The following is a 26,285-nucleotide window of genomic DNA, read 5'->3' on the forward strand; positions in this document are numbered from 1 at the left end:
ACCATTTATTAAACAGTCTATTCTCTCCCCAATGGAAGGACTTAGCATCCTTGTTGAAATCAATTTTCCATAGATGTACAGGTTTATTTCTGGGCTCTCAAAATATTCCATTGGTCTGTATGTCTATCATTATACCGATACCAGCCTGTTTTGATTTCTGTAGTTTATAATATGTTTTGAGATTGGGAAATGTGATTCCTTCTACTTTGTTCTCTTTTCAAGATTGATTTGGCTACCCTGTGTAGTTCCATATAAATTTAAGGATTGGCTTTTACATTTCTGCAAAGAAGGCCGTCAGACTTCTGATGGGTATCGTATCTCTAGATTGATTTAAGTAGTATTGACATCTTAATAATATTAAGTTTTCAGAGACATGAGCATGGAATATCCTTCAATTTATTTGTGGTTGTTTTTAGCTATCATTAAGTCAGCTCTCAACTCATGGTAACCCCATGCATGGTGGAATGAAACGCTGCTGGGTCCTGTGCTAACACCATGACTGGTTACAGATTGGACCATTGTGATCCTGATCCATAGGGTCTTTTTGGTGGATTCTTGGATGTAGATTACCAGGCCTTTCTTCCAAATCTGTCTTTGACAGGAGCTCCACTGAAACCTGCTCTGTATCATAGCAATGTGCATGTTGCCGCCAACAAACAGATGGAGGTCTTCTTTAATTTCTTTCAGTAATGTTTTATACTTTTCAAAGCAAAAGTCTTTCACTTCCTTGGTTAAATTTATTGCTAAGTATTTTATTATTATATACCCCATTATATGTTGAATTGTTTCCTTAATTCTCTTTTCAGATTGGTCATTGCTGATGTGTAAAAACCTAACCAATTTTGTGTATTTATCTTGTATCCTGCCACTTTGCTGAATTCATTTATTAGCTCTATTATCTTTCTTGTGGATTATTTGGGGCCTTCTATATATATATATATATTTTTTTCTATATATAGAGTCATGCCATCTCCAAAAAGGGAGAGCTTTACTTCTTCCTTCCTCATTTAAACCCAGTGCCGTCATTTAGATACCTTTTATTTCTTCTTCTTGCCTAATTGCTCGGCTACAACTTCTAGTACAATACTGAATAGCAATGGTGAACACGGGGACCCTTGTCTTTTTCCTAATCTTAAGGGGAAAGCTCTCAGTTTTGCTCCATTGACTATGATGTCAGAGGTGGATTTTTTATAACTGTCCTTTGTCATATAGAGGAATTTCCCTTCCAACCATTGTTGAGTGTTTTGATCCTGAAAGTGTGTTGGATTTTGACAAATGACTTCTCTGCATTAAGGTGATCATGTGGTTATTTTCCTTTATTCTATTAATGTGGTATATTACATTGATTGATTTTCTAATGTTGAACCATCCTTATATTCCTAGTATAAATCCCTCAGATCATAATGTATCATCTTTTGAATATGTTTTTGGATTTGATTTTCTAGTATTTTGCTAAAGATTTTTGCATCTATATTCATAAGGAATAATAGTCTGTAGTTTTCTTGCAGCGTATTTGTCTGGATTTGATACCAGAGTAATGCTAGCGTCATATAATGAATTAGGGAAAATAGTCTTCTATTCTTTAAAAAATTTTAAGGATTGGGGTCACTTCTATAAATATTTGGCAGAATTCCCCTGGTTCAGGATTTTCGAGCCCTGGTGGCGTAGTGGTTAAGAGCTCAGCTGGTAACTAAAAGGCTGGCAGTTTGAATCCACCAGCCACTCCTTGGACACCTTACGAGGCAGTTCTACTCTGTCCTGTAGAATCGCTATGAGTTGGAATTGACTCAACGGCAATGGGTGTTTGGTTCAGGAGGTTTTTGATTACTGATTCAATTTCTTCACTTGTGAGTTTGTTGAGATTTTCTATTTCTTCTTGAGTCTATGTAGGCAGTTTATGTATTTCTAGGAATTTGGCCATTTTATCTAAAAGAATATTCTTAAGAAAACATTATTATTAGTCTTCTCTGGTGATGAACTCTTTTAATGTTTTTGCTTGAAAATATCTTTGTTTCACCCCTGTTATGGATTGAATTGTGTCTCCCCAAAGTTGTGTCAACTTGGCTAGGCCATGATTCCCAGTCCTGTGTGGTTGTCCAGCATTTTGTGATCTGTTGTGATTATCCTATGCGTTGTAAATCCTACCTCTATGATGTTAATGAGGCAGGGTTAGAGGTAGTTATGTTAATGAGGCAGGACTTAATCTACAGAATTATGTTGTACTTTGAGTCAGTCTCTTTTGAGATATAAAAGAGAGAAGGGAGCAGAGAGGAGAGGGACCTCATAACCATCAAGCAAGAAGAGCCAGGAGTGGAACACATCCATTGGACCCAGAGTCCCTGTGGTGAGAATCTACTAGACCAGGGGAAGATTGGTGCCAAGACCTTCCCCCAGAGCCAACAGAGAGAGAAAGCCTTCCCCTGGAGCTGGCACCCTGAATTTGGAATTCTAGCCTCCTAAATTATGACAGAATAAATTTCTTTTTGTTAAAGCCATCCTGTTGTGGTATTTCTGTTATAGCAGCACTAGATAGCTAAGACAGAACTTGATATCGGTAGTGGGGTGCTGCTCTAACAGATACCTAAAATGTGGAAGCAGTTTTGAAACTATGAATGGTTAGAGGGTGGAAGAGTTTTAAGATGCCTAATAGTAAAAGCCTATATTTCCTTGAAGAGACTGTTGGTGGAATTATGGACATCAAAGAAAATTTTGGTGAGGGCTCAGAAGGAAGTGAGGAGAGATGTAATACAAGAGACAGCACAGACAGTGAGAAACTGTGGCAGAGAAATGGCAGCAGCAGAACCAGGAGACCAGCACAAGGTGGCACAGGAGCCAACCCACAGAGCCAGCAAGCTGACTGCCTTTGTGCAGACTTTCTGGTGGAGTAGGGTGCCTCTGGGTACTTTTCAGTGGAGCTAGGCTTGCCAACCCCTGGAGTGAGACCTAAGTGCCTTCAGGCTGAGGTTTACTGGCAGAGTGGGGTGCCTCTGGGCACTTATTGGTAGAGCCAAAGAGCTTTGTAACACTTGTCCAAGCAGGATGGAGGCTGGATCAGACTAAGAGGCCCAAGGGGCTGAGAGGCCAAGGAACCAAGAAGCAGAAAGCTGAAGAGAAAAAGAACATGGGAAGCAGAGCTGCCTCAATCTCAAAGTGTAGGGCTATGACCTCTGGGGTCTCAAAGGGTGGAACCATGGCCTGCTGGGTCTCAAAGGGTAAGACCACAGCCTCCTATGTTTCAAAGGGTCATATTTCCACCAACGTGATTCTGGAGTGTGAAGGTGCCATTCACAAGTGCTAGGGGAGTGGGGTTGGACCTGCTGCTCAAAGCTGAGGGGGCAGGGCTGCCATGCCCAAGGGGCAGAAGAACAGAGCTTGCCAGGCCCAAGGAGGTGTGGTCGCCGCTCAGATGGACTAGGAGAGTGGGGCTGCCCGAGGCCAAGGGAGCAGAGGTGCCATCCTAGTGGGCCTGGAAGACAGAGCTGAAGCCTAGGGGCCTCCACATAGAATACTGAGAGCATGGTCAACACCCACAGTCTGCAGGGCAGGGCCATTGCCTAAATGACCCCAGAGAAGAGAGGATTATTTTCAAGCCTTGAGAACTAATGTAAATTTTTCTGCTGGGTTTTCGACTTGCTTGGTGCCTGTTACTCCTTTTTTCCCTCCAATTTCTTCCATTTGTAATGTCTACCTCATGCCTGCTCCACCACTGTACTTTGGGAGCAGATAATTTGTATTCTGGATTTCAAAGATGAAGAGGAATTTTGCCCCAGGATGGAATATGGACTTGGAGATTATTTAACACTTTTGGGATGATATGATGAGGTGAATGTGTTTTATGTGTAGCAAGGACATGACTTTTTGGGAGCCAAAGGGTAGAATGTTATGGATTGAATTGTGTCACCCCAAAAGGTGTATCAACTTGGCTTGGCCATGATTCCCAGCCCTGTGTGATTGTCCACCATTTTGTGATCTGGTGTGATTATCCTCCACCACCTATGTGTTGTAAATCCTACCTTTATTATGTTAATGAGACAGAGTTAGACGCAGTTATGTTGATGAGGCAGGACTCAATCTGTAGGTTTAGGTTGTATCTTGAGTCAATCTCTTTTGAGATATAAAAGAGAGGATTAAGCAGAGAAGAGAGGGACCTCGTTACCACCAAGCAGGAAAAGCTGGGAGTGGAATGTGTCCTTTGGACCTGGGATCCCTGTGCTGGGAAGCTCCTAGACCAGAGGTAGATTGATGCCAAAACCTTCCCCCAGAGCCAACAGAGAAAACCTTCCCCTGCAGCTGGTGTCCTGAATTTGGGAGTCTAGCCTCCTGGACTGTGAGAGGATAAATTTTTGTTCATTAAAGCCATCCACTTGTGGTATTTCTGTTACGGCAGCACTAGATAACTAAGACAGTCATCGTTATTCTAAAATATGTGTTAGCATATCAATGTGTATGTACTTAAATTAATAAGTTCTTTTTTAAGGATCAGTACAAAGTTGGTTCCTATGAGGCAGGGTTTAAAGATGTTCCAAATGTCTGACTTTTCCAAACAGTTGTACCAGTCCAGCATCTCTAACATCAACTACTCCCCTTCCTTCAGTACTCTCCCTTCAGCCTTTGGCTTCCTTAATTCGCTGCAACATTTCACAGAGCTCATGAACTGTGCTTACGGTTAAGTGGTTTATTGGTAGAAGTTAGAGAGTACAACTCAGGATCAAAAACAACTCAGGATATAGTTCTTCAATCATGACAGCTTCTTCTCAGCTGTGCCCATAGCAGGCCTCTCTCTGGCCCTTGGTATCTTGGCCTCTCATCCTTGCCTCTGCCCTGCTCAGACAAGTGTTACAAAGCTACTAGCTCTGTGGATTGGCAAACGTTACCACAACTGTCTCCCGCCAGTCTCCTAGTTCTTGCTGTCTCACACTGCTATCACTCTTTCTTCTGCTGTGCCTTCGTCTTTCTCTGTCTTCTGTGTTACAGCTCCCTCTCTTTGTCTCCTGGATCTAGGAGTTTCTCAGCACAGGGACCCCCAGTCCAAAGGACATGCTCTACTCCCATCTCTTTTTCTTGGTGGTAATGAGGTGCCTCCTTGTTTGCCTCTGGGGTGGCTCATTTTAAGCTTAGCAGGATGGCAAAACTGACCAATGCCCATGTTAGGGTTCCATACCTCTTACTTGCATGGCCCCAGCCCCACAAAGGTGCCATGCATATTATTCGTATTATTAGCAAGCTGTCTAATTCCCTTGGTGGGACACAAGCACCTTATCTGCGTAGTCCCTCCCAATCATTTGGTCGGAGTTACAAGACCATGGTGAGAAAGGCTATATAAAAGCAATCCATTGCACTGCAGTATTAGATAAAGAATTGTAGATTAGCCAGGAATTTGTTTTGCATCCATTGATAATATAATTTCCCTACTTTCTGGCTTCCACTGTTCTGAGGAATTAGATATTAGACTAGGTGCACTCCTTTGATAGTATTTTATCTTTTTTTTCCTCTGGTTGCTTTTAGGGTTTTCTCCATTTTCACTGTAAGTCTAAGTATGGCTTTCTTTTTTATTTATTTTGCTTTGGAATTATTTCTTTTCTTGTATTTGTGAAACATTTGTAGCCATTGTCTTTTCATATATTACCTCTGTGTGCCCCTGGCCCATTTCTCTTTGGGACTTCAATTAAACCTATGTTCTATCGTCTCACTTTATCCACTTCACCTTCTAACCCTTTGGTTAGCAGCTGTAGCACTTAACCACTACGCCACCAGAGTTTCTTTTATATATAGCCATCTTTTTTGCTTCTCCATGATGTATTTTCGATAATTTTTCTGATCTATATTTTATTTTATGATTTTCCCTGTCAGCAGCATCCTATCGACTGCTAAACTTTTCCATGGATTTTTAAGTTTGAGTTTTTCTTTTTCTCATTTCTAGAGGTTTTATTTGGTTCTTTTTCAAACTTGTGGAGTCAGTTTTCATAGATTCTCTTCTTGTAAGTATTTTAAAGCTTGTCTTTTATTTTGTCAGACATAGTAAGTATGGTTATTTTCTTTTTATTAAAAAAGATCGGTGTCTTCTAATTCAACCATCTGAAGTTGTTAGTGTATAATTTCTGCTTTTTTTTTCTAATGGTTCTTACTTATGATGCCTTATTTTCTTTTTTGGCTGAATAGTGCTTCTTGCCCTTGATAAATTATTTATGGGGATTTTTAAGGCCTTAGGATTATGGTATTTTTCTTCACACAGGATTTCCATTTGCTTTGCTTATCGCTTGCAACACTACCAATGCTGAGACATTTTAAACTGAATTCAAGGCTCGAGGTATCTCGGACCATTCTAGAGATGCAAATTTGGGTTGTTATTGAGCTAGAGAGCCAGCTCAGAGATACAGACTTCCAGGATGGGGTCATTCCTTCCTTCCTTCCTTCCTTCCTTCCTTCCTTCCTTCCTTCCTTCCTTCCTTCCTTCCTTCCTTCCTTCCTTCCTTCCTTCCTTCCTTCCTTCCTTCCTTCCTTCCTTCCTTCCTTCCTTCCTTCCTTCCTTCCTTCCTTCTTTCCTCCCTCCCTCCCTCCCTCCCTCCCTCCCTCCCTTCCTTCTTTTCTTTCCCTTTCTCTCCTACTGTTGAAGGCTATAGTAGTCCATTAGTTTAGTAACTTTTCCAAACTGTTTTTGGAAACTTAGCCAGCCTTAAACTGACCCTAGAGATCAACCCAAAGTAAAAGCTTAGGATTTTCTCAGGTCTTTCCTGGGATGTATTTTGTCCTGTGCGTGTGTGTGACCCTCTAAATTTCCAGTATAAATGGGCCCTTCTGAATGCCACAACTCCTGAAAGAAACTGTCTTCCAGGCTCCTTGACTTTAGCCCACAGCTCACTATTGTATATCTCAACCACCCTCTCTTGCCCTAGGCAGCTACAGGCCTTTCAGTATGCCTGCCACTCCTCTGCCCTGCACCACCTCCTGAACGAAACAGGATTGTGAGCTTTGCTTTAGTCCTTTAGGTAGCCACCCTGCTGGTTTGAACAGACAAACACAGTCAGCTGTGCTCCTTTCAGAACAGAGCAGGGTCCCAAGCTGGAAACACAGGCTGCTGCTTCCAGCTGGCTGCTGGGCCAGTGCTGGGAAAGGCACAGTCCAGTAACAAAATGCCACCAAGCTTTCCTATCTTTTTTTTTTTTTGACATTACCTCTTTCTCGATTCAGTGTTTGCTTGGTTACTATGAGTCTCTTATGGTTTACCAGAGTTCTGACAAGGCTAATTCTAACAGTTTCTATTTTTTTTTTTTTTTTTTTATGTTTCTTTGGGAGCAGTTCTACTCTGTCCTATGGGGTTGCTATGAGTCGGAACTGACACAGCGGCAGTGGGTTTGGTTTTGACTTTGGGAGCATGGAGCTTCTTACTCCACCTTCTTGGTGATGTGGCCTGTTTTATTTTTTGTTTCTTTCTTTCCAAAGGACAACAAGTATGTATACATTGGATATCCTCCATCACAAAGCTATAATTTTTCTCCAATTCTTTATCTTTTGCAGTGTTTTTCATTTTGTTTTGCATAGTTTTCTGCAGTCTGTGCAGTACCTTCCCTCCTTTAAGCTGTCAGTTACTTCTACTATGGCTTTCCTTTTTCTCAAAGTATTGTTATATTCATTTCTTTTCAGAGCTCATTCAGATCACTTTAAAAATACTCCTGCTATTATATTACCACTTTCTGAAAACGAGGCTTTATTTCTTTTTTTGAGCTCTAGTTTCTAGTTGACTTGGACTCATGGCAACCCCATGTGTCATAGAACTGTGCTCCATAGGGTTTTCGATGGCCACTTTTTCAGTAGATCATCAGGCATGTCTTCTGAGGTCCCTCTGGGTGGACTTGAACCTCCAACCTTTCAGTTAGCAGTCAAGTGTGTTAACTGTTTGCCCGACCTAGGAACTTCTGTTTCACAAGAGCTGTATTTAATTTCTTTCTTTTAAGAGAAATGCGTTTATCATTGTTTTTGTCTACTTGGTAACTTAATTCTTTTGATGTGCAAAAAAAATTTCCTTCTTTTTTTTTTCTCATATTTCCTTCTCTTTTGGGTGAAGGGCTGTAGATCTCTTGCTGGCTCAGTTTTTACTATTACTTTATTTATTTATTTATTTTACTATTACTCTATTTAAATGGAGCCATTCTAACAGACCAGTTAGTTGCTGAAGAAATGTATTGGAATGGAGGAAGGCCCCTAGTGTGCAAGCTGGAAAGTTAGCTTAGGTTTAGGCCTTTCAACTGGGAACACTTTGTCCTCAACAGCCTGCCCTCCTGTGTCAGGTAGCAGGGGCTTGGCTGGCTTCCCCAGGCTGTCCTATGGATCACAAGTCTCTAGGGCCTTGATTTATTTCACCAGAAGCTGCTCAACTCACTGTCTCCTGCTTCTTTTTCTTCCACCCTCCACATGGATGGGTTCTTAGTGAAATCTATGAAGAAAAATAGCTAGACTAAACATAAGGTGCTAGTGGGAAAACCCCTTTACACAAGGATTTGAAAAATCTATACTAATCCTGGACTGCAAGACCTCTAGCAGCAGCACTTTCTCATTTATTCACCATTCCCAAGTCTGAGGAAAGTCCAGAACATGGACTCTGGTGCAAAGATGCTCTCTCAGTGTTGAGGAACACAGGGCAGACCCCCTTCCGAGCCTGATCTCTGTTTCTCATCAAACACAATAAAATAATAAAACCCACTGTTTTAGTCATCTAGTGCGGCCACACAGAAATACCACAAGTGGATGGCTTTAACAAATAGAAGTTTATTCTCTCACAGTCTGTTAGCCTAGAAGTCAGAATCTAGGGTGCCAGCTCCAGGGGAAGGCCCTCTCTTTCCATTGGTTCTGGAGGAAGGTCCCTGTCATCAACCTTCCCCTGATCTAGGAGCTTCTCAGCACAGGGACTCCAGGTCCAAAGGCTGCACTCTGCTCCCAGCACTGCTTTCTTGGCAGTATGAGGTACCCTTGTCTCTCTGCTCTCTTCTCTCTTACATCTCAAAAAGAGATTGACTCAAGATACAGCAAAATCTAGTAGATTGAGTCCTGCCTCATTAACATAACTGCTTCCAATCCTGCCTTATTAACATCATAGAGGTAGGATTTACAACACATAGGACAATCACATTAGATGATGAAATGGTGGACAAACCACACAATACTAGGAATCATGACCTAGCCAAGTTGATACACATTTTTGGGTGACACAGTTCAATCCATAACACCCACCTTGACCTGTTGTGAAAAATCCCACTTGTTTTTGGCTAGGAAGACTCCTGTCTATTCAGGGAACTGCCTGTCTTCAGCCAAAACAGTCTCAGGTGTTTCCCGCCTGTCGTGGATTGAATTGTGTCACCCCAAAATATGTGTCAACTTGATTAGGCCATGATTCCCAGTGTTGTGTGGTTGTATTCCATTTTGTGATTGTAATTTTCCTATATGTTGTAAATGCTAATCTCTGCCTGTGGTTAATGAGGCAAGATCAGATTATGTTAGAGAGGATTAGGGTGGGATTGTAACACCCTTACTCAGGTCACATCCCTGATCCTATGTAAAGGGGGTTTCCCTGGGGTGTGGCCTGCACCACCTTTTATATTACAAGAGATAAAAGGAAAGAGATCAAGCTGAGAGTTGAGGGACCTCATACCACTGAGAAAGCAATGCTGGGAGCAGATCATATCCTTTGGACCTGAGGTTCCTGCATGGAGAAGCTCCTAGACCAGGGGAAGATTGAAGACAAGGAGCTTCCTCCAGAGCCAACAGAGGGAGAAAGCCTTCCCCTGGACCTGATGCCCTGAATTTGGACTTCTAGCCTACTAGAATGTGAGAAAATAAACTTCTGTTCGTTGAAGCCATCCACTTATGGTATTTCTATTATAGCAGCACTAGATAACTAAGACACCCCCTTCACCTCCTCTCCTTCTCTCTTCTTCCCTCTTTTGTCTGAGCCAAGCCAGCATGCCCTATCTAACTGCATGGCCCCTTGGTGGGGCGATGATGGTAGGTTGGCAGGGATGGAGCCAGTAGCTGATGTAGGGGAAAAGGACAGATGGCACCCATTTCTTGACAATGTGACCAGGTCCCTGGGAAAGCTGAGTGGGGCAGGAGAGGAGATGGGAACTGTGAAGAGAAGCCTGCTTCAGGGGACCTGACTTGGGCTAAGGTCTTTGGGCACTGTGCTTGTTGCTTTCTCTGGGTCTGACCTCATCTGTATTTCTGTTTAATGTCCCTGTGCCTTTTGTTGCAGGAACTGTTATTTTCTTCTTGAGCTGTAAGAAGGTGGATGAAAAGATGGGCCGGAAAAAACCCAAACCAGATTCAGAAGTGTCCAAACCTCGTGTCATTTACCTCAATGAGCCCCTTAAGAACAGATTCTGCAAAAACTCCATCAGGTGAGCAGTGAATGTAGCTGGGAAGAGAGGAAGAAGGAAGAAGGTGTGGTCCTCCCTGCATAACTCCTCCCCCCTCAAAAAAAAATTCATGTAATCTATGCTTCAGGTTATCATAGTTTTATCGAATCTTGAGGAACTATAAATTCTTACATTCACTCCCAAGAGTAGGATTTGTTTGTATCTCACCTTCAAGGCCCTCTCTCTGAATGGCCTCTGCTCTCATTCATTACTATTTGTAAGCAGTACCGTGCTTCCCACTGCCAACTGATACCCCTGTACACATGCGGAAACGGTGCTTTAGAAGGGAATCTTTCCTGATCTGCTGGATTCCCCACTAACATCCTGGATTGCAGGACTGAACATTAGGTCTCCTAAGAGTTCTAGCTCCTGAGGAGTTGGATTAGCTGAGAATTTACTGTAGTGGCAGAGTTGGATGAAAACTGAAACGAAACTAGTTTTTGAGCACCTACATTTTTGTTTTGTTTTTTAACCCGGCATTAATTTTTGGGTACACTAGCTCAGTAGTCTCTAAACTTTTTGATTATAAACTGATCAAATGGCTAAAAAGGTATGCATCATTGCAAATTTTGACCCCGGAGGCCAAAAATGAAGAAAAGCAGGATTCCAAAGAGGCAGGGCAATAGTGAAGTAGCTGGTTGCTCTGGGGACACAGAACTACTGTTGGGAGACAGTAGTCAAGTCAAGGTGGAAAACAGAATGGGAGACTCTGCCACCATAAAACCAGGATGTTGGAGAGCTACATCTCAAATGAATGGAGAATAAAATAAAAATCTGCCTTGCAAAAGGGATTTGGTAAGCAAGCTTAACTTCTCATAAACTTGGCTCTGGGTTTAGGCAAAAAAGTTAAAAAATCCTCTGAGAATTTATGATTACAAACTGACCACTTTCTCATGGGTTTGATGCCTAAATTGATATCTGCGTGATCCAGAAAAACTCATGCTTAAAATATATCTTAAAATGGTGCCACATAACTAGGGTCCCGAGGCATCTGGCAGAAGAAAAGTAAACCTTCTCTGCAGGAATGTCCCATCAACTCAGGCCTGGGAGATTTTGCAAAGATGAAGTTTGATCAAATGTGAGCTAAAAAATCCACCAAAACATGAGAAGACAAGGCTTAATTAGCGAAAGACAGTAGAAAGAAAGAGACAAAGAGCAAGCAGAACTAGACCCTTTAAAACTTCAGGTTGTGAAATTATCAGGCACAGCTTTCTATTAAACACGATAGTAGGATATGTTGAAAGGAATAAAAGAGGATATTGAAGGTATGAGTGAAGAATAAAAATCTACCAAAAACAAACAGTAGATTTAGAAAAGAAACAAATAGAGCCTGGAATTCAAAATATATAATCTATTAAAAAAAGTTTAGTGGATGAGGTAGAAAAAAAAAGGTAGACACAATAGAAGACACATTTAATGTACTGGAAAATAGATATGAATAAATACCCTTGATGCAACACAGGAAGATGAAGCATTAGAAAATATTTAGGAGCGGGTCTAGCCTACATAAAATCAGAATGAGAAGAAACAGAGAATGGGATAGACATTATTCAAAGAAATAATAGCAGAAATTTTTCTGGAACAAACAAGAGACATGAATCCTAAAACTCTGGAGCCAAACAGTAAGTATAAGCAAAAAAAAAAAAAAATTCATTAACTAGTTACATGGATGTAGAGTGAATGAGGGCCTCAGTAGCAATGTGTACATTGAATATTAATAAAGCTTAGTTTCTTTCCTGTTAGATTAAAATATACAAATAGAATTTTGAGGAATTTTTCCTAGTGAAAAATTTGGGGTACTGATATAATTTACAGAATAGAATTAGACAATTAGTTCTGTTACTTTTTTTTTTTTTTTTTGTAGAATTTAATAAGCTGAGTGCACCTGGAAGATTAAATGTGTAAAAATATCTAAGCAAATGTTGAAAAAGATAACATGGCTGGATTTGGTAATCTAGATATTAGAATATACCATAAAGATGTAGTAATTAAAATAGTATGGCATTGATGGACAAATAAGTAGGTCTTTGGAAAAAATTGAAATAGATTTGTTGTTATTTTAGGATTTGAAATTAATAAGATGGCATTTCAATCATAAGGCAAAAGATGATTTATTTTTTCTTTTCTTTTTATGAACATTCAATTATCTCAATATAATTTACAGAATACAATTAGGTCCCTACCCTACACTATGTGCAAGTGTAGAGTTCAGATGAATATGGCCAAATGTAAAACAAAGATGAAGATATTAGAAGACTCATAATCTTCTAAAATGGTAATAATGTTATTATAAGTTAGTCAAATTTAAAAAGTTCGACATATTAGTCCAGGAAGTTATGCAGAACCAGAAGCTACTAGATTGCACTGAGCTAATATATACTCTTATTAATTGACATACTTAATATTATCACTTATTTTTGTGCTCAGTAAAAAAAGGATTGAAGTTTTTTTCTGGAAGTAATGTTGTTTCTTGAATTCATAGCTTGGGTAAGCCTCAAAAATCCTTCATCTTCATTTAGTGGAAATAGTCGATACTTTATACCATAGCAAGTATTTGACAAGATTTTGTTTAAAATTTGAGTCTTTATAAATCCAAAACTGTAAGAAATTGACATCTTCAAATATTCTTGTGAACTTTGTTGAAGTTTTGTTTATGGAAAACAATGTGCTTTGGTTGCCTCACTTTTCTTTAATATCCTCTTCTTTTCATATACTCCTTATGTCCTTTATTATATTTGGATTTACTGAATATCATCAGTGTTGTTTACATAATTTTAGACTTTTTTCTTTTTTAAAAAAAATTATCGTGTTTTAGATGAAGGTTTACAGAACAAACTAGCTTCTCATTAAACAATTTGTGCACGTATTGCTTTATGACATTAGCTACCAACCCCACGACATGTCAACACTCTCCCTTCTAGACCTCGGGTTCCCTATTACCAGCTTTTCTGTCCCCTCCTGCTTTCTAGTCTTTGGCCTGGGCTTCTGTGCCCTTTAGTCTTGTTTTGTATCCTAGGCCTGTCTAATTTTGACTAAAGGGTGAACCTCAGGAGTGACTTCGTTACTGAGCTAAAAGGGTGTCAGGGGCCATACTCTAGAGTTTCTCCAGTCTCTGTCAGGCCAGTAAGTCTGGTCTTTTCTTCTGAATTAGAATTTGTTCTGCATTTTTCTACAGGTCTGTCTGGGACTCTCTATTGCGATCCCTGTCAAGCAGCCAGTGGTGGTAGCTGGGCACCATCTACTTGTGCTGGACTTAGTCTGGTGGGGGCTGTGGTAGTTGTGGTCCATTAGACCTCTGGACTAATCCTTCCCTTGTCTTTGGTTTTCTTCATTCTTCCTTGCTCCCGATGAGGTGAGACCAGTGGAGTATCTTACATGGCTGCTCACAAGTTTTAAGACCTTGCTATTCATCAAACTAGAATGTAGAACATTTTCTTTATAAACTATGGTATGCCAGTTGAGCTGGGTATGGAAAAACACTGAACAGACAATATTGCTGGCTTCCGCAGTATCGTGTACAGTCTTACCCTTCACCAAAGTTACCACTCATATATTGTCTGTTTAGTGTTTTTCCATACCCATCCCTCCCTCCCTTGTAACCATCAAAGATTGTTTCTTTTGTGCGTAAACCTTTTCATGAGCTTTTATAGTAGTGATCTCACACAATGTTTGTTCTTTTATGACTGACTTATTTCACCCAGCATAATGCCCTCCAGATTCATCCACATTGTGAGATGCTTCACAAATTCATCATTGTTCTTTGTTGTTGTGTAGTACTGCATTGTGTGTGTACCATAGTTTGCTTATCCATTCATCTGTTGATGGGCATCTAGGTTGTTTCCATCTTTTTGCTATTGTGAACAATGCTGCAATGAACATGTGTGTGCATATGTCTATTTTTGTGACAGCTTTCTATTTCTATTTCCTATTTCTTTAGGATATAGTCCTAGAAGTGAGATTGCTGGATCATATGGTGTTTCTATTTCTAGCTTCCTAAGGAAGTGCCATAACATTTTCCAAAGTTATTGTAACATTTTGCATTGCCACCAGCAGTGCACAAGAGTTCCAATCTCCCCACAGCCTCTCCAACATTTGTTATTTTCTGTTTTTCTGATTCATGCCGGTAATATCGGGGTGAGATGGTATCTCATTGTGGTTTTGATTTGTATTTCTCTAATGGCTGGTGATCATGAGCATTTCCTCATGTGTCTGTTAGCCGCTTGAATGTCTTCTTTGGTGAGATGTCTGCTCATTTCCTTTGCCTATTTTTTTAATTGGTTATTTGTCTTTTTGTTGTAGAGGTGTTGGATTTCCTGTAGATTTTAGAGATTAGGTTTTTGTTGGATTTGCCATAGCCAAATTTTTTTTTCCCAGGCTGTGGGTTCTCTTTTTACTCTTTTGGTGAAGTCTTTAGTTGAGTAGAAGTGCTTAATTTTTAAAAGATCCCAGTTATCTAGCTTATCTTCTGGAATTTGTGTGTTGTTAGTTATGATTTGTATCCTGTTAATGCTGTGTATTAAGGCCTCTAACAGTGATCCTGTTTTTTCTTCTATGATCTTTTATAGTTTTTGGTTTTATATTTAGGTCTTTGATGCATTTTGAATTAGATTTTATGCATGGTGTATGGTATGGGTCTTGTTTCATTTTTTTTCCACATGGACATCCAGTTTTGCCAGCACCATATGTTAAAAAGACTCTTCCTCATTTGATGGATTTTGGGCCTCTGTCAATTTACATCTGGGTTCTCAATTCTGTTCCATAGGTCAATGTATCTGTCATTGTACCAATACTAGACTTTTCTGGCTACTTTAGCTGTATAGTAGGTTCTGAAATCAGGTAGTGTGAGTCCTCCTACTTCATTCTTCTTCTTCAATAGTATTTTACTTATCTGGGGCCTCTTTCCCTTTCTATATAAAGTTAATGATTCGTTTTTCTATCTCTTTAAAGAAGTTTGTTGGTATTTGGATAGGGATTGCATTGTATTTGTAGATTGCTTTGGGTATAATTGACATTTTCACAATGTTGAGTCTACCTATCCATGAGCATGGTATATTTTTCCATTTAAGTAGATGTCTTTTGGTTTCTTGCAGTAGTGTGTTTTGTGGTTTTCTTTGTAGAGGTCTTTTACATCCCTAGTTAGATTTATTTACAAGTATTTTATTTTTTTAGGGGCTATTTACTATAAGCGGTATTGTTTTCCTGATTTCTGTTTCCTCATTCTCTTTATTGGTGTGTAGGGATCCAACTGATTTTTGTATGTTTATCTTGTATCCTGCTACTCAGCTGAATCTTTCTCTTAGTTCCAGTAGTTTTCTCCCAGAGTCTTTTGGATTTTCTATGTATAGTATAATCCCCACAAATAGGCACAGTTTTACTTCTTCATTACCAATTTGGATGCCCTTTATTTTCTTTTTCTTGCCTTATTGCTCTAGTTAGGATTTCCAGCACAATATTAAATAGGAGTGGTGAATAAAGAGCATCCTTGTCTTGTTCCTGTTCTCAAGGGGAATGTTTTCAGCCTCTCTCCATTAAGAATGATGTTGGCTGTTGATTTTCTATAGATGCCCTTTATTATGTTGAGGAATTTCTCTTCTATACCTCCTTTCTTGAGAGTTTTTATCAGGAATGGGTATTCTTTTTGTAGTGTCTTTGCCTGGGTTTGGTATCAGGGTTATGCTGACTTCATAGAATGAATTCAGAAGTGTTGTCTCTTTTCCTAAGTTCTGAATATTTTGAGTAGTACTGGTGTAAGCCCTTTTCTGAGTGTCTGGTACAGTTCTACAGTGAAAACCTCTGGGTCAGCCTTTTTTTTTTTTTTTGGTGGGAGTTTTTTTTTTTTTTTTTTTTTTTTAATTACCTTTTCAATCTCTTCTCTTGTTAAAAATCTGTTCAGATTTTTGACCTCAGTTTATGTTAGTTTAGGTAGGTGGCGTGTTTCTAGAAATTTTGTCGATGTACTCTAGGTTTTCAAATTTGTTGAAGTATGGTCTTTCATAGTACTCTGTTATGATCCTTTTTATTTCAGTTGGGTCTGTTGTAATGTCCCTCATTTAATTTCTCATTTGGGTTATTTGCATCCTCTTCTGTTTTTCTTTTGTCAATTTGCCCAGTGGTTTGTCAATGTTGTTGATCCTTTCAAAGAATGAACTTTGGTTTTGTTGATTCTTTCCATTGTTTTTTTTTTAATTGTCTATTTCATTTATTTCTGCTCTGGTCTTTATTTTTCCCTTTCTTCTGGTGGCTGTGGGCTTCTTTTGCTGTTCTCTTTCTATTTGTTTGAGTTGTGTAGCTAGCTAATGTTTTGATTTTGTCCCTTTCTTCTCTTTTGGTGTGTGCATCTATTGCTATAAATTGGCCTCTAAGCACTGCCTTCGATGTGGTCCAAAGGTTTTGGTATGATGTGTTTTTGTTTTTCTTTGATTTTAGGAATTTTTAATTCCATCTTTAATTTCCCCTATTATTCAGTGGTTTTTAAGCAGGGTGTTATTCAGTTTCCATATAATTGGTCTTTTTCCTTGCTTTTCATGTAGTTAATTTCTACTTTGATGGTGTTGTGATCAGAGAAGATACTTTGTATTTTCTCAAAGTTTTGGATTTTGTTGAGGGCTGCTTTGTTGCCTGAGATGTGGTGAATTCTGGAGAATGTTCTGTGTGCTTTGGAAAAGAAAGTGTATTTTGCAGTTGTTGGGTGGAGTGTTCTATATGTGTCTATGAGGTCAAGTTGGCTGAGTGTGTCCTTTAGATCTTCCGTATCTTTGCTGAGTTTCTTTCTAGATGCTCTGTCCTTTACTGAGAGTGGTGTGTTGAAGTCTCCTACTATTATTGTGGAACTGTCAATTTCTCTTTTTGGTGCTATTAGAGTTTATTTTATCTAATTTATAGCCCTGTCATTGGGTGTGTAGATATTTATTATGGTTATGTCTTCATGATGGATTGTCCTTTAATCACTATATAATACCGGTCTTTGTCTTTTATGGTGGATTTTGTTTTAAAGCCTATTGTATTTGAGACTAGTATTACCACTTCTGTTCTTTTTTGGTAGCAGTTTGCTTTATATATTTTTTCCATCCTTTGATTTTTAATAAACTTATGTCTTTATTTCTAATGTGAGTCTCTTGTGGATAGCATATTAATGGATCCTGTTTTTTTAATCCATTCTGTTGCTCTCTGTCTCTTTATGGTGCTTTTAGGCCATTTACTTTCAGCATAATTATTGATAAAAAAAAAAACTTTTTTTTTTTTATCAATTATTGATAGATGTGAGTATTGTTGTCATTTTATAGTGCCTTTTTGTTTGTGGTGCTGATGTTTTCTTTGTTCCTCTTACTCTCCTGCGCTGAATTCCTTTTGTTTGTGGATTTTTTTTTCATTTCTTTTGTTATTGTTTTTACTGAGACTTTAAGTTTTTCTTCTTTATTTTGATGAGTAGGTTTGTTAACTTTCTTTGTGGTTACCTTGAAATTTACTGTTATCTTCCTAAGTTTGAACCAGCCTTTTATTACTTGGTATCCCCTTAACTTCTTATCCATTTGAAAGTTCTATACTTACACCATTTATTCCCTCTTTTATTGTTCTGATGTTGTTGTCGCTTACAGATTAACCTCATTTTTTCCCTATCATAAACTGTTTAGTTTTGCTTAATCCTTGAGAGTTCTTTACCTGTTTTTGTTTCTGGCTGATGTGGTCTTGTGTTCTAGATTCAGGCTTTCTTCTGACGTTTTTTGTTCTCAAACCAACGGACTCCCTTTCATAATTCTTGTAAGTTTGGTTTGATTTTTACATATTCCCTTGATTTCTGCTTATCTGGAAATGTCCTAATTTCACCTTCATACTTGAGTGAGAGGTTTGCAGGATATATTGTTCTTGCTTGGCAATTTTTTTCCTTCAAAGTTTTATGTATGTCATCTTATTGCCTTCTTGCCTGCATGGTTTCTGCCAAGTAATCGTAGCTTAGTCTTGTAGCTTGTCATTTTTCTTGAGCTGCTTTCAGGATTGTTTCTTCATATTTGGTTTTAGCAAGTGTGATTGTGATATATGACTTGGCAATTTTCTTTTGGGGTTTATCCTATATGGGGTTCATTGAGCTTCTTGGATCATCAGCTTTTTATCTTTCATGATATTAGGAAAATGTTTTGTCAGCAATTCTTCAGTGATCCTCTCTATGTTTTCTGTTTTCTTCCCCTGTTCTGGAACTCTTATCACTCACAAATTTTTGCTTTTGATTGTATCCCACATCACATTCAGGGTTTCTTCATTTTTCTTTGCTCTTTTCTACGATTTTTCCTCAAACTGATATCCAAGTATTTGTCTTCAATTTTGCCTATCCTGCCTTTCATTGTTTCAAACCTGCCCCCCAGACCATCTATGGCACTGTCAATTTCTGAAATCTTGCTGTTTATCTTTTGGATTTCTAGTTGTTTTTGTATGATTTCTGGTTGTGAATTTATTTTGATATTTTGTTCTTGTATTATTTTCCTGAATTCTTCCATTGTTTTGTCTGCCTTTTCCATGATCTTGTCTATTTTCTTCCTCATTTTTTGTCTGCTTTTTCCTTCAACTCTTGGATAGCTCTGAATATTAGAGATTTGAATTCCTCGTCAGGTAGTTCCAGTGCCTTTTCTTCTACTGGAAGGTCATCTGGTGTTTTACTTTGCATGTCTATTGGAACCATGCTGTCCTTTTTTTGTTTTATGTTTTAATATTATCTGCTGTCTTTGGGACATTTAGTAGTTATTTCTTCATTTATTGATTGTAGATTTTTTTGTTGTTGTTTTATTCTGCTTTTTTAAATTTTGTTATGTCTGAGTACGTGGGCTAGGTGTTCTTTGTTGTTTGCTCATCTGTGGGCATGATGCTTTTCACCACCCTGTCCAATGGGCAGGGCAAGTCACTCAACTGTAGTGCAGCAGGGCAGGTCCAGTGGAAGGGGAAGGGCTGGGATGAGTTGTTTGTGGCATGTACAGGGGCCAACAGGGTGGGACTGGGGGTCAGTGCAGGTCAGGTCTCTGTAGACTGTGCCTGTGCTGCTCAGGGGTGTGATGTTCAGTGCACAGTGCAGATAGGTAGGAGAGAGGGGAGAGGTTGTGATGTGTGCAGCTAAGTGGGTATGGGAAAGAAGAGAAAGAGGAGAGAAACAGGAGCCCAACTACAAAAAAAAAAGAAAGTGCTGAGAGAACATGCCGTTGGAGTAGCACAGACCAGGGAAGCCTTGTGCAGATGGTTTTCTAGCCAGGCAGTGAGGCACAGCCCATCAAGAAGGAGCAGATACAGCACACAGAGCTAGGTGGGTGGGAGAAAGGAAAGGAAGGGAGAGAGATAAGAAACTTGATTTAAAAAGAAAAAAAGGAGAGAGAAAGGCATACATGGGTAGGTGTTAATGGGAAAGGAATGGAAGGAATGTAGAGAGAAGCAAGAAACCGAGGAGGGAAACAAAAAGATGCCAGGTGGTTGGCAGGGTGGAAAAGAAGGTAGATAGAGACAAAAACCTGAGGAAAAAAAGGAATAGAGTAAAGAAAAAAAAATTCCCAAAGGGAGCCCACTGGAAGCAAGTCCCCAGCTGAATGGCACTGCACAGCCCATCCAGAAGGGGTGGAGATGGCACACAATGCCAGGTGTTCAGAAGGATAAGGAAGGAAGGTAGATGGAGACAAGAAATCGAGAAAAGAAGAGAGAAAGAAAAAAAGATGCCCTGAGGGAGCCCACTAGTGTGGTGGCTAGGACCAGCAAAGAGGTTTCCCAGGTGTGTGGCACTACACAGTCTGTCCAGAAGGAGCGGAGATGGCACATGGTGCCAGGTATTCAAGAGAAAAGAAGGGAAGGATGGTAGAGACTAGAAATCAGGAAAAGAAAAATAAATGCCCAAGGGAGCTAACTGGCTTGGCAGCGTGGACAAGAGAAGTGGCTCCCAAGCCAATAGGCATTGCACAGCCTGTCTAGAAGAGGCAGAGATGGCACACAGTGCCAGGTATTCAGGAGACAGGAGAAGAAGGAAAGTAGAGAGAGACGAGAAACTGAAAAATGAAGAAAAACAAAAAGCAAAAAAAAAAAAAATACCCCCCTAGGTGTCCCACCAATGTGGTGACGCAGACTGGGAAAGTAGGTTCCAAGCCACACAGCACAGCCTGTCTAGAAGGGGTGGAGTTGGCACACACTGCCAGGTATTCAGGAGACAGGAAAAGAAGGAAAGTAGAGAGAGACAAGAAAGTGAGAAATGAAGGAAAGGGAAAAGGGAATATATATATAAAATATATATATATAAATAAATAAAAAGAAATGCCCCAGGGATCCCAACAACATGGTGGCACAGACCAGGGAAGTAGGTTCCAAGCCACACAGCACAGGCTTTCTAGAAGGCGGGGGGGAGATGGCACACAGCGCCACGTACTCAGGAGACATGAAAAGGAGAGTAGACAAAGATGAGAAACCGAGGAATGAAGAAAAAGAAAAAAAATGCCCCCAGTTATCCCCCTGGCATGGTGGCGCAGACTAGGAAAGTGGTTCCCCAGCCAGGTGGCGCTTCACGCCTTGTCAAGAAGAAGCAGAGATGGCACACAGAGCCAGGTGTTCAAGAGAAATAAGGGAAGGAGATGTGAGAAAGAAGGAACCAAAAGCAACAATGGCAACCAAAAAATGGTACTGAAGGAGCTGGCCAGTTTGGGTGGGGCAAATCCAAGCTGCACAGAGCCAGTGCCTTCCCAACTCAGTGACCATGGCCTGCTGGGAAATGTTGGAGGATGAGCAGGGGGAAGAAGGGTGGGGGTTGGAAAATCGTGTATCATTGGTTACTGGGTACTCTGTCTCCTGCTAGGAGCTCCTTGAAGTTGTTTTCCTGTACTTCCTCTCTGCTAATCCTGGTGGCTAAGGAGCCCAAGATGGCAAATCTATGCCTTGTTAGCTGATAGTGGACCTCCACCCTGTATCTCTATCTTCCCTCTTTCTCTGTTTTCTGTCAGTTTCTCATTCCATTCGGTGCTTGGTTGAGTTCTTTATCTCTTCATTTGACACTTAGGGTTCCAGGATTGATGTTTATCTCTGTTTTACTTAGTTTTTTGGGTCTTTGCTGTGGAGGGATGGTGTGGAGTTCCTGTCTATAGTGTCATGCTGGCTTTGCCTCCCTCTTTTTTTTTTTTTTAATTGTGCTTTAGGTGAAAGTTTACAGAGCAAATTAGTTTCTCATTTAACAGTTAATACACAAATTGTTTTGTGACATTGGTTGCCAACCCCTTGGTGTGTCAACACTCCTTCTCTACACCTGGTTCCTTGTTTCCATTCCTCCAGCTTCCTATCCCTTCCTGCCTTCTTGTCTTTGTTTTTGGGCTGGTGTGCCCATTAGTCTTGTATACATGATTGAACTACAAAGCATGTTCCTCATGTGTGTTATTGTTAACCTTATAAACCTGTTGCCTTTGAGGCAATTGTGACTCATAGTGACCCTATAGGAGAGAGTAGAACTGCTCCATAGGGTTTCCAAGGAGCAGCTGGAGGATTCAAACTGCTGAGATTTTGGATATCAGCCTGAGCTTTTAATCACTGCACCACCAATTGGCATTATAGACCTGCCTAATCTTTGGCTGAAGGGTGAACCTCAGGAGTGACTTCAGTACTGAGCTAAAAGGGTGTCCAAGGGCCATAATGTCAGAATTTCTCCAGTCTCTGTCAGACCCACGAGCCTGATTTTGTGTGTGTGTGTGAATTTGAATTTTGTTCTACATTTTTCTCCCACTCCAGCCAGGACCCTTGATTGTGATCCCTGCAAGAGCACTTGGTTGTGGTAACTGGGCACCATCTAGTTGTTCTGGGCTCAGTTGTGGACGTTGTGGTAGTTGTAGTCCGTTAGTCCTTTGAACTAATCTTTCCCTTGTGTTTTTGGTTTTCTTCATTCTCCTTTGCTCCAGCCAGATTGGAACCAGTAGATTTGTCTTAGATGGCTGCTCTAAGGCTTTTAGGACCCCAGATGCTATTCTCCACAGTTAGAGGTAGACCATTTTCTTTATAGACTATGTTATGCTGGTAGATCTAGATGTCCCCTGAGACCATGTTCCCCTGCCCTCAGCCCAGTAATTTGGTCCCTCAGGGCATCTGGATGTGTCTCTGAAGCTTCTAGGACTTTGCCCTGGTCAAGTTGTGCTGACTTCCCCAGTATTGTGTACTGCCTTACCCTTAACCAAAGTTATCACTTATCTACTGTCTAGTTAGTGTTTTTCCCTTCCCATCCATCCCTTCCCTGGTAACCATCAAAGATTTTTTCTTTCTGTATGAAAAAGATTTTCATGTGTTTTTATAATAGCGGTCTCATATAGTATTTGTTCTTTTGTGATTGACTTATTTCATTTAGCATAATGCCCTCCATATTCATCCATGTAAGATGTTTCGCAGATTCACCATTGTTCTTTATTGTTGTGTAGTATTGCATTGTGTACCATTCTTCTATTGATAGGCACTTAGGCTGTTTCCATCTTTTTGCTATTGTGAATAATGCTCCAACAAACATGGGTGTGCATATGTCTATTCGTTTCTCTGGGATATATTCCCAGGAGTGAGATTGCTGGATCATATGGTGTTTTTATTTCTAACTTTTTAAGAAAGCACCAGATCATTTTCCAAAATAGTTGTACCATTTTGCATTCCCACCGGCAGTGTGTAAGAGTTCCAATCTCCATGCAACCTCATCAACGTTTGTTATTTTCTTTTTTGAATCGTGCCGATAATGTTGGGCTTAAATGGTATCTCATTGTAGATTTGATTTGCATTTCTCTAATGGCTAATGATCATGAGCATTTCCTCATATGTTTGTTAGGTGCCTGAATGTCCTCTTTGATATAATATCTGCCCATATCACTTGCCCGTTTTTTTAATTGGATTATCTGTCCTCTTATTGTAGAAGTGTAGGATTTTCCTATAGATTTTAGAGATTAGACCTTTGTAGGATTTGTCATAGTGGAATTTTTTTCCCTGTCTGTGAATTCTCCTTTTATTCTTTTGGTGAAGTCTTTTGATGAGCATAAGCGTTTAATTTTTAGAAGTTCTCAGTTATCGAGCTTATCTTCTGATGTTTGTATCCTGATTAGGGCCCTAGTGTTGACCCTATTTTTTCTTCCATGATCTTTATAGTTTTTGGTTTTATATTTAGGTCTTTGATCCATTTTGAATTAGTTTTTGTGTATGGTGTGAGGTATGGGTCCTGTTTCTTTTCTTTTCTTTCCTTTTTTTTTTTGAGGATGGACATCCAGTTTTGCCAGCACCATTTGTTTAAAAGACTGTCTTTTCCCCATTCAATGGACTTTTGGCCTTGTCAAAGATCAGGTGGCTGTACTCATTGCCGTCGAGTTGATTCTGACTCATAGGAACCGTATATGACAGAGTAGCACTGCCCCACAGGGTTTCCAAGGAGTGCCTGGTGAATTCAACTGCCAAACTTTTGGTTAGCAGCCGAACATGTGGGGCTGTCGGTAGATGGATTTACATCTGGGTTCTTGATTCTGTTTCATAGGTCACTGTTTCTGTCATTGTACCATTACCAGGCTGTTTTGACTGCTGTAGCTGTATAAGTAGGTTCTGAGGTCAGGTAGTGTGAAGCCTCCTACTTTGTTCTTCTTCAATAATGCTTTACTTATTTGGGGCCTCTTTTCTTTCCATATAAATTTAATGATTAATTTTTCCATCTTGTTAAAGAATGCTGTTGGTATTTGGATTGGGATTGCATTGTATTTGTAGATTGGTTTGAGTAGAATTGACATTTTCATAATGTTGAGTCTACCTACCCATGAACATAGTATATATTTCCATTTATGTAGGTCTCTTTTGGTTTCTTGCAGTAGTGTTTTGTAGATTTCTTTGTATAGGTCTTTTATTCCCCTGGTTAGATTTATTCCCATTTTATTTTTTTAGCTACTATTATAAATGGTATTGCTTTCCTGATTCCCTTTGCATAGCTCTTTTTATTGGTATATAGAAATCCAACTGATTTTTGTATGTTTATCTTGTAGCCTGCTATTCTGCTGAATCTTTACATTTGTTCCAGTAGTTTTCTTGTGGAGTCGTTGTTGTTAGGGCTCTCTACGCATAGTATCATATTATCTGCAAATACGGATAGTCTCACTTCTTCCTTACCAATTTGGATGCCCTTTATTTCTTTTTCTTGCATTCAAGCTCTAGCTAGGACTTCCAGCACAATGCTAAAGAGGAGTGGTGATAAACGGCATTCTTGTCTTGTTCCTATTCTCAGGGGAAATGTTTTCAGCCTCTCTCCATTGAGAATGATGTTGGTTGTTGGTTTTGTATAGAAAGCCTTTATTATGTTGAGGAATTTCCTTTCTATCCCTATCTTATTGAAAGTTTTTATCAGGAATGGGTATCGGACCTTATCGAATGCCTTTTTTCTGTCAATTGAGATGATCATGTGATTCCTTTTTCTTGTTTTATTTATGTGGTGGATTACCTTGATTCATTTTCTGATGCTGAGCCATCCTTGCATGTTGTTGTTAGGTGCTGTCAAGTCAGCTCTGACTTACAACAACCCTAACTTATAGAATGAAACACTGCCCGGTCCTGCATCATTCTCACAATTGTCATTATGCTTGAACCCATTGTTGCAGCCACTGTGTCAAACCATCTTGTTGAGGGTCCTCCTCTTTTTTGCTGGCCCTCTACATGATGTCCTTCTCCAGGGACTGATCCCTCCTGAAAACATGTCCAAACTACGTGAGATGTTGTCTTGCCATCCTTGCTTCTAAGGAGCATTCCAACACAGATTCATTTGTTGCTTTGGCAGTCCACAATATATTCAATATGCTTCTCCAACACCACAATTCAAAGGCGTCAATTCTTCTTCAGTCTTCCTTATTCATTGTCCAGCTTTTGGATGCATATGAGGCAATTGGAAACACCATGGCTTGGGTCAGATGCACCTTAGTCTTTGAGGTGACATCTTTGCTTTTCAACACTTTAAAGAGATCTTTTGCAATAGATTTGCCCAATGCAATGTGTCTTGATTTCTTGACTGCTGCTTCCGTGGGTATTGATTGTGGACCCAAGTAAAATGAAATCCTTGACAACTTCTATCTTTTCTCCACTTATCATGATGTTGCTTATTGGTATATAGAAAAGAGGATTTTTATTTTCCTTACATTGAGGTGTAATCCATACTGAAGGCTGTGGTCTTTGATCTTCATCAGTAAAGCACTTCAAGTTCTCTTCACTTTCAGCAAGCAAGGTTGTGTCATCTGCATAACGCAAATTGTTAATGAGTCTCCCTCCAATCCTGTTGCCCCATTCTTCTTCATATAGTCCAGCTTCTCAGATTATTTGCTCAGCATACAGATTGAATATGTATGGTGAGAAGATACAACCCTGACGCACACCTTCCCTGACTTTAAACCAACCAGCATCCCCTTGTTCTGTTTGAACAAGTGCCTCTTTATCTATGTAAAGGTTCCTCATGAGCACAATTAAGTGTTCTGGAATTCCCACTCTTTGCAGTGTTATCCATAATTTGTTATGATCCACACAATTGAATGCCTTTGCATAGTCCATAAAACACAGGTAAACATCTTTCTGGCATTCTCTGCTTTCAGCGAGGATCCATCTGACATCAGCAATGATATCCCTGGTTCCATATCCTCTTCTTAATCTGGCTTGAATCTCTAGCATTTCTCTGTTGATATCTGCTGCAGCCACCCTTGAATTATCTTCAGCAAAATCTTGCTTACATGTGATATTAATGATATTGTTAAATAATTTCCATCTTTGGTTGGATCACCTGTCTTGGGAATAGGCGTAAATATGGATCTGTTCCAGTCAGTTGTTCAGGTAGCCATCTTCCAAATTTCTTGGCGTAGATGAGTGAGCACTTCCAGTCCTGCATTCATATATATATATTTA

At 39.7% G+C, this 26,285-nt stretch overlaps 1 protein-coding gene across 1 annotated transcript in view; it reads left to right on the plus strand.

The window, feature by feature from the left end:
* LOC100665810 (phospholipid-transporting ATPase IB) overlaps positions 1–26,285 on the plus strand; it is a 267,082-nt gene that overhangs the window by 7,063 nt on the left and 233,734 nt on the right. Inside the window, exon 2 of the mRNA XM_064275196.1 lies at positions 10,244–10,388. Within this exon, the coding sequence (XP_064131266.1) occupies positions 10,244–10,388 (145 nt within the window). The remainder of the gene's footprint in view (positions 1–10,243; positions 10,389–26,285) is intronic.

Source organism: Loxodonta africana, chromosome 23, assembly GCF_030014295.1.
Source record: "Loxodonta africana isolate mLoxAfr1 chromosome 23, mLoxAfr1.hap2, whole genome shotgun sequence".
NCBI lineage: Eukaryota > Metazoa > Chordata > Mammalia > Proboscidea > Elephantidae > Loxodonta > Loxodonta africana.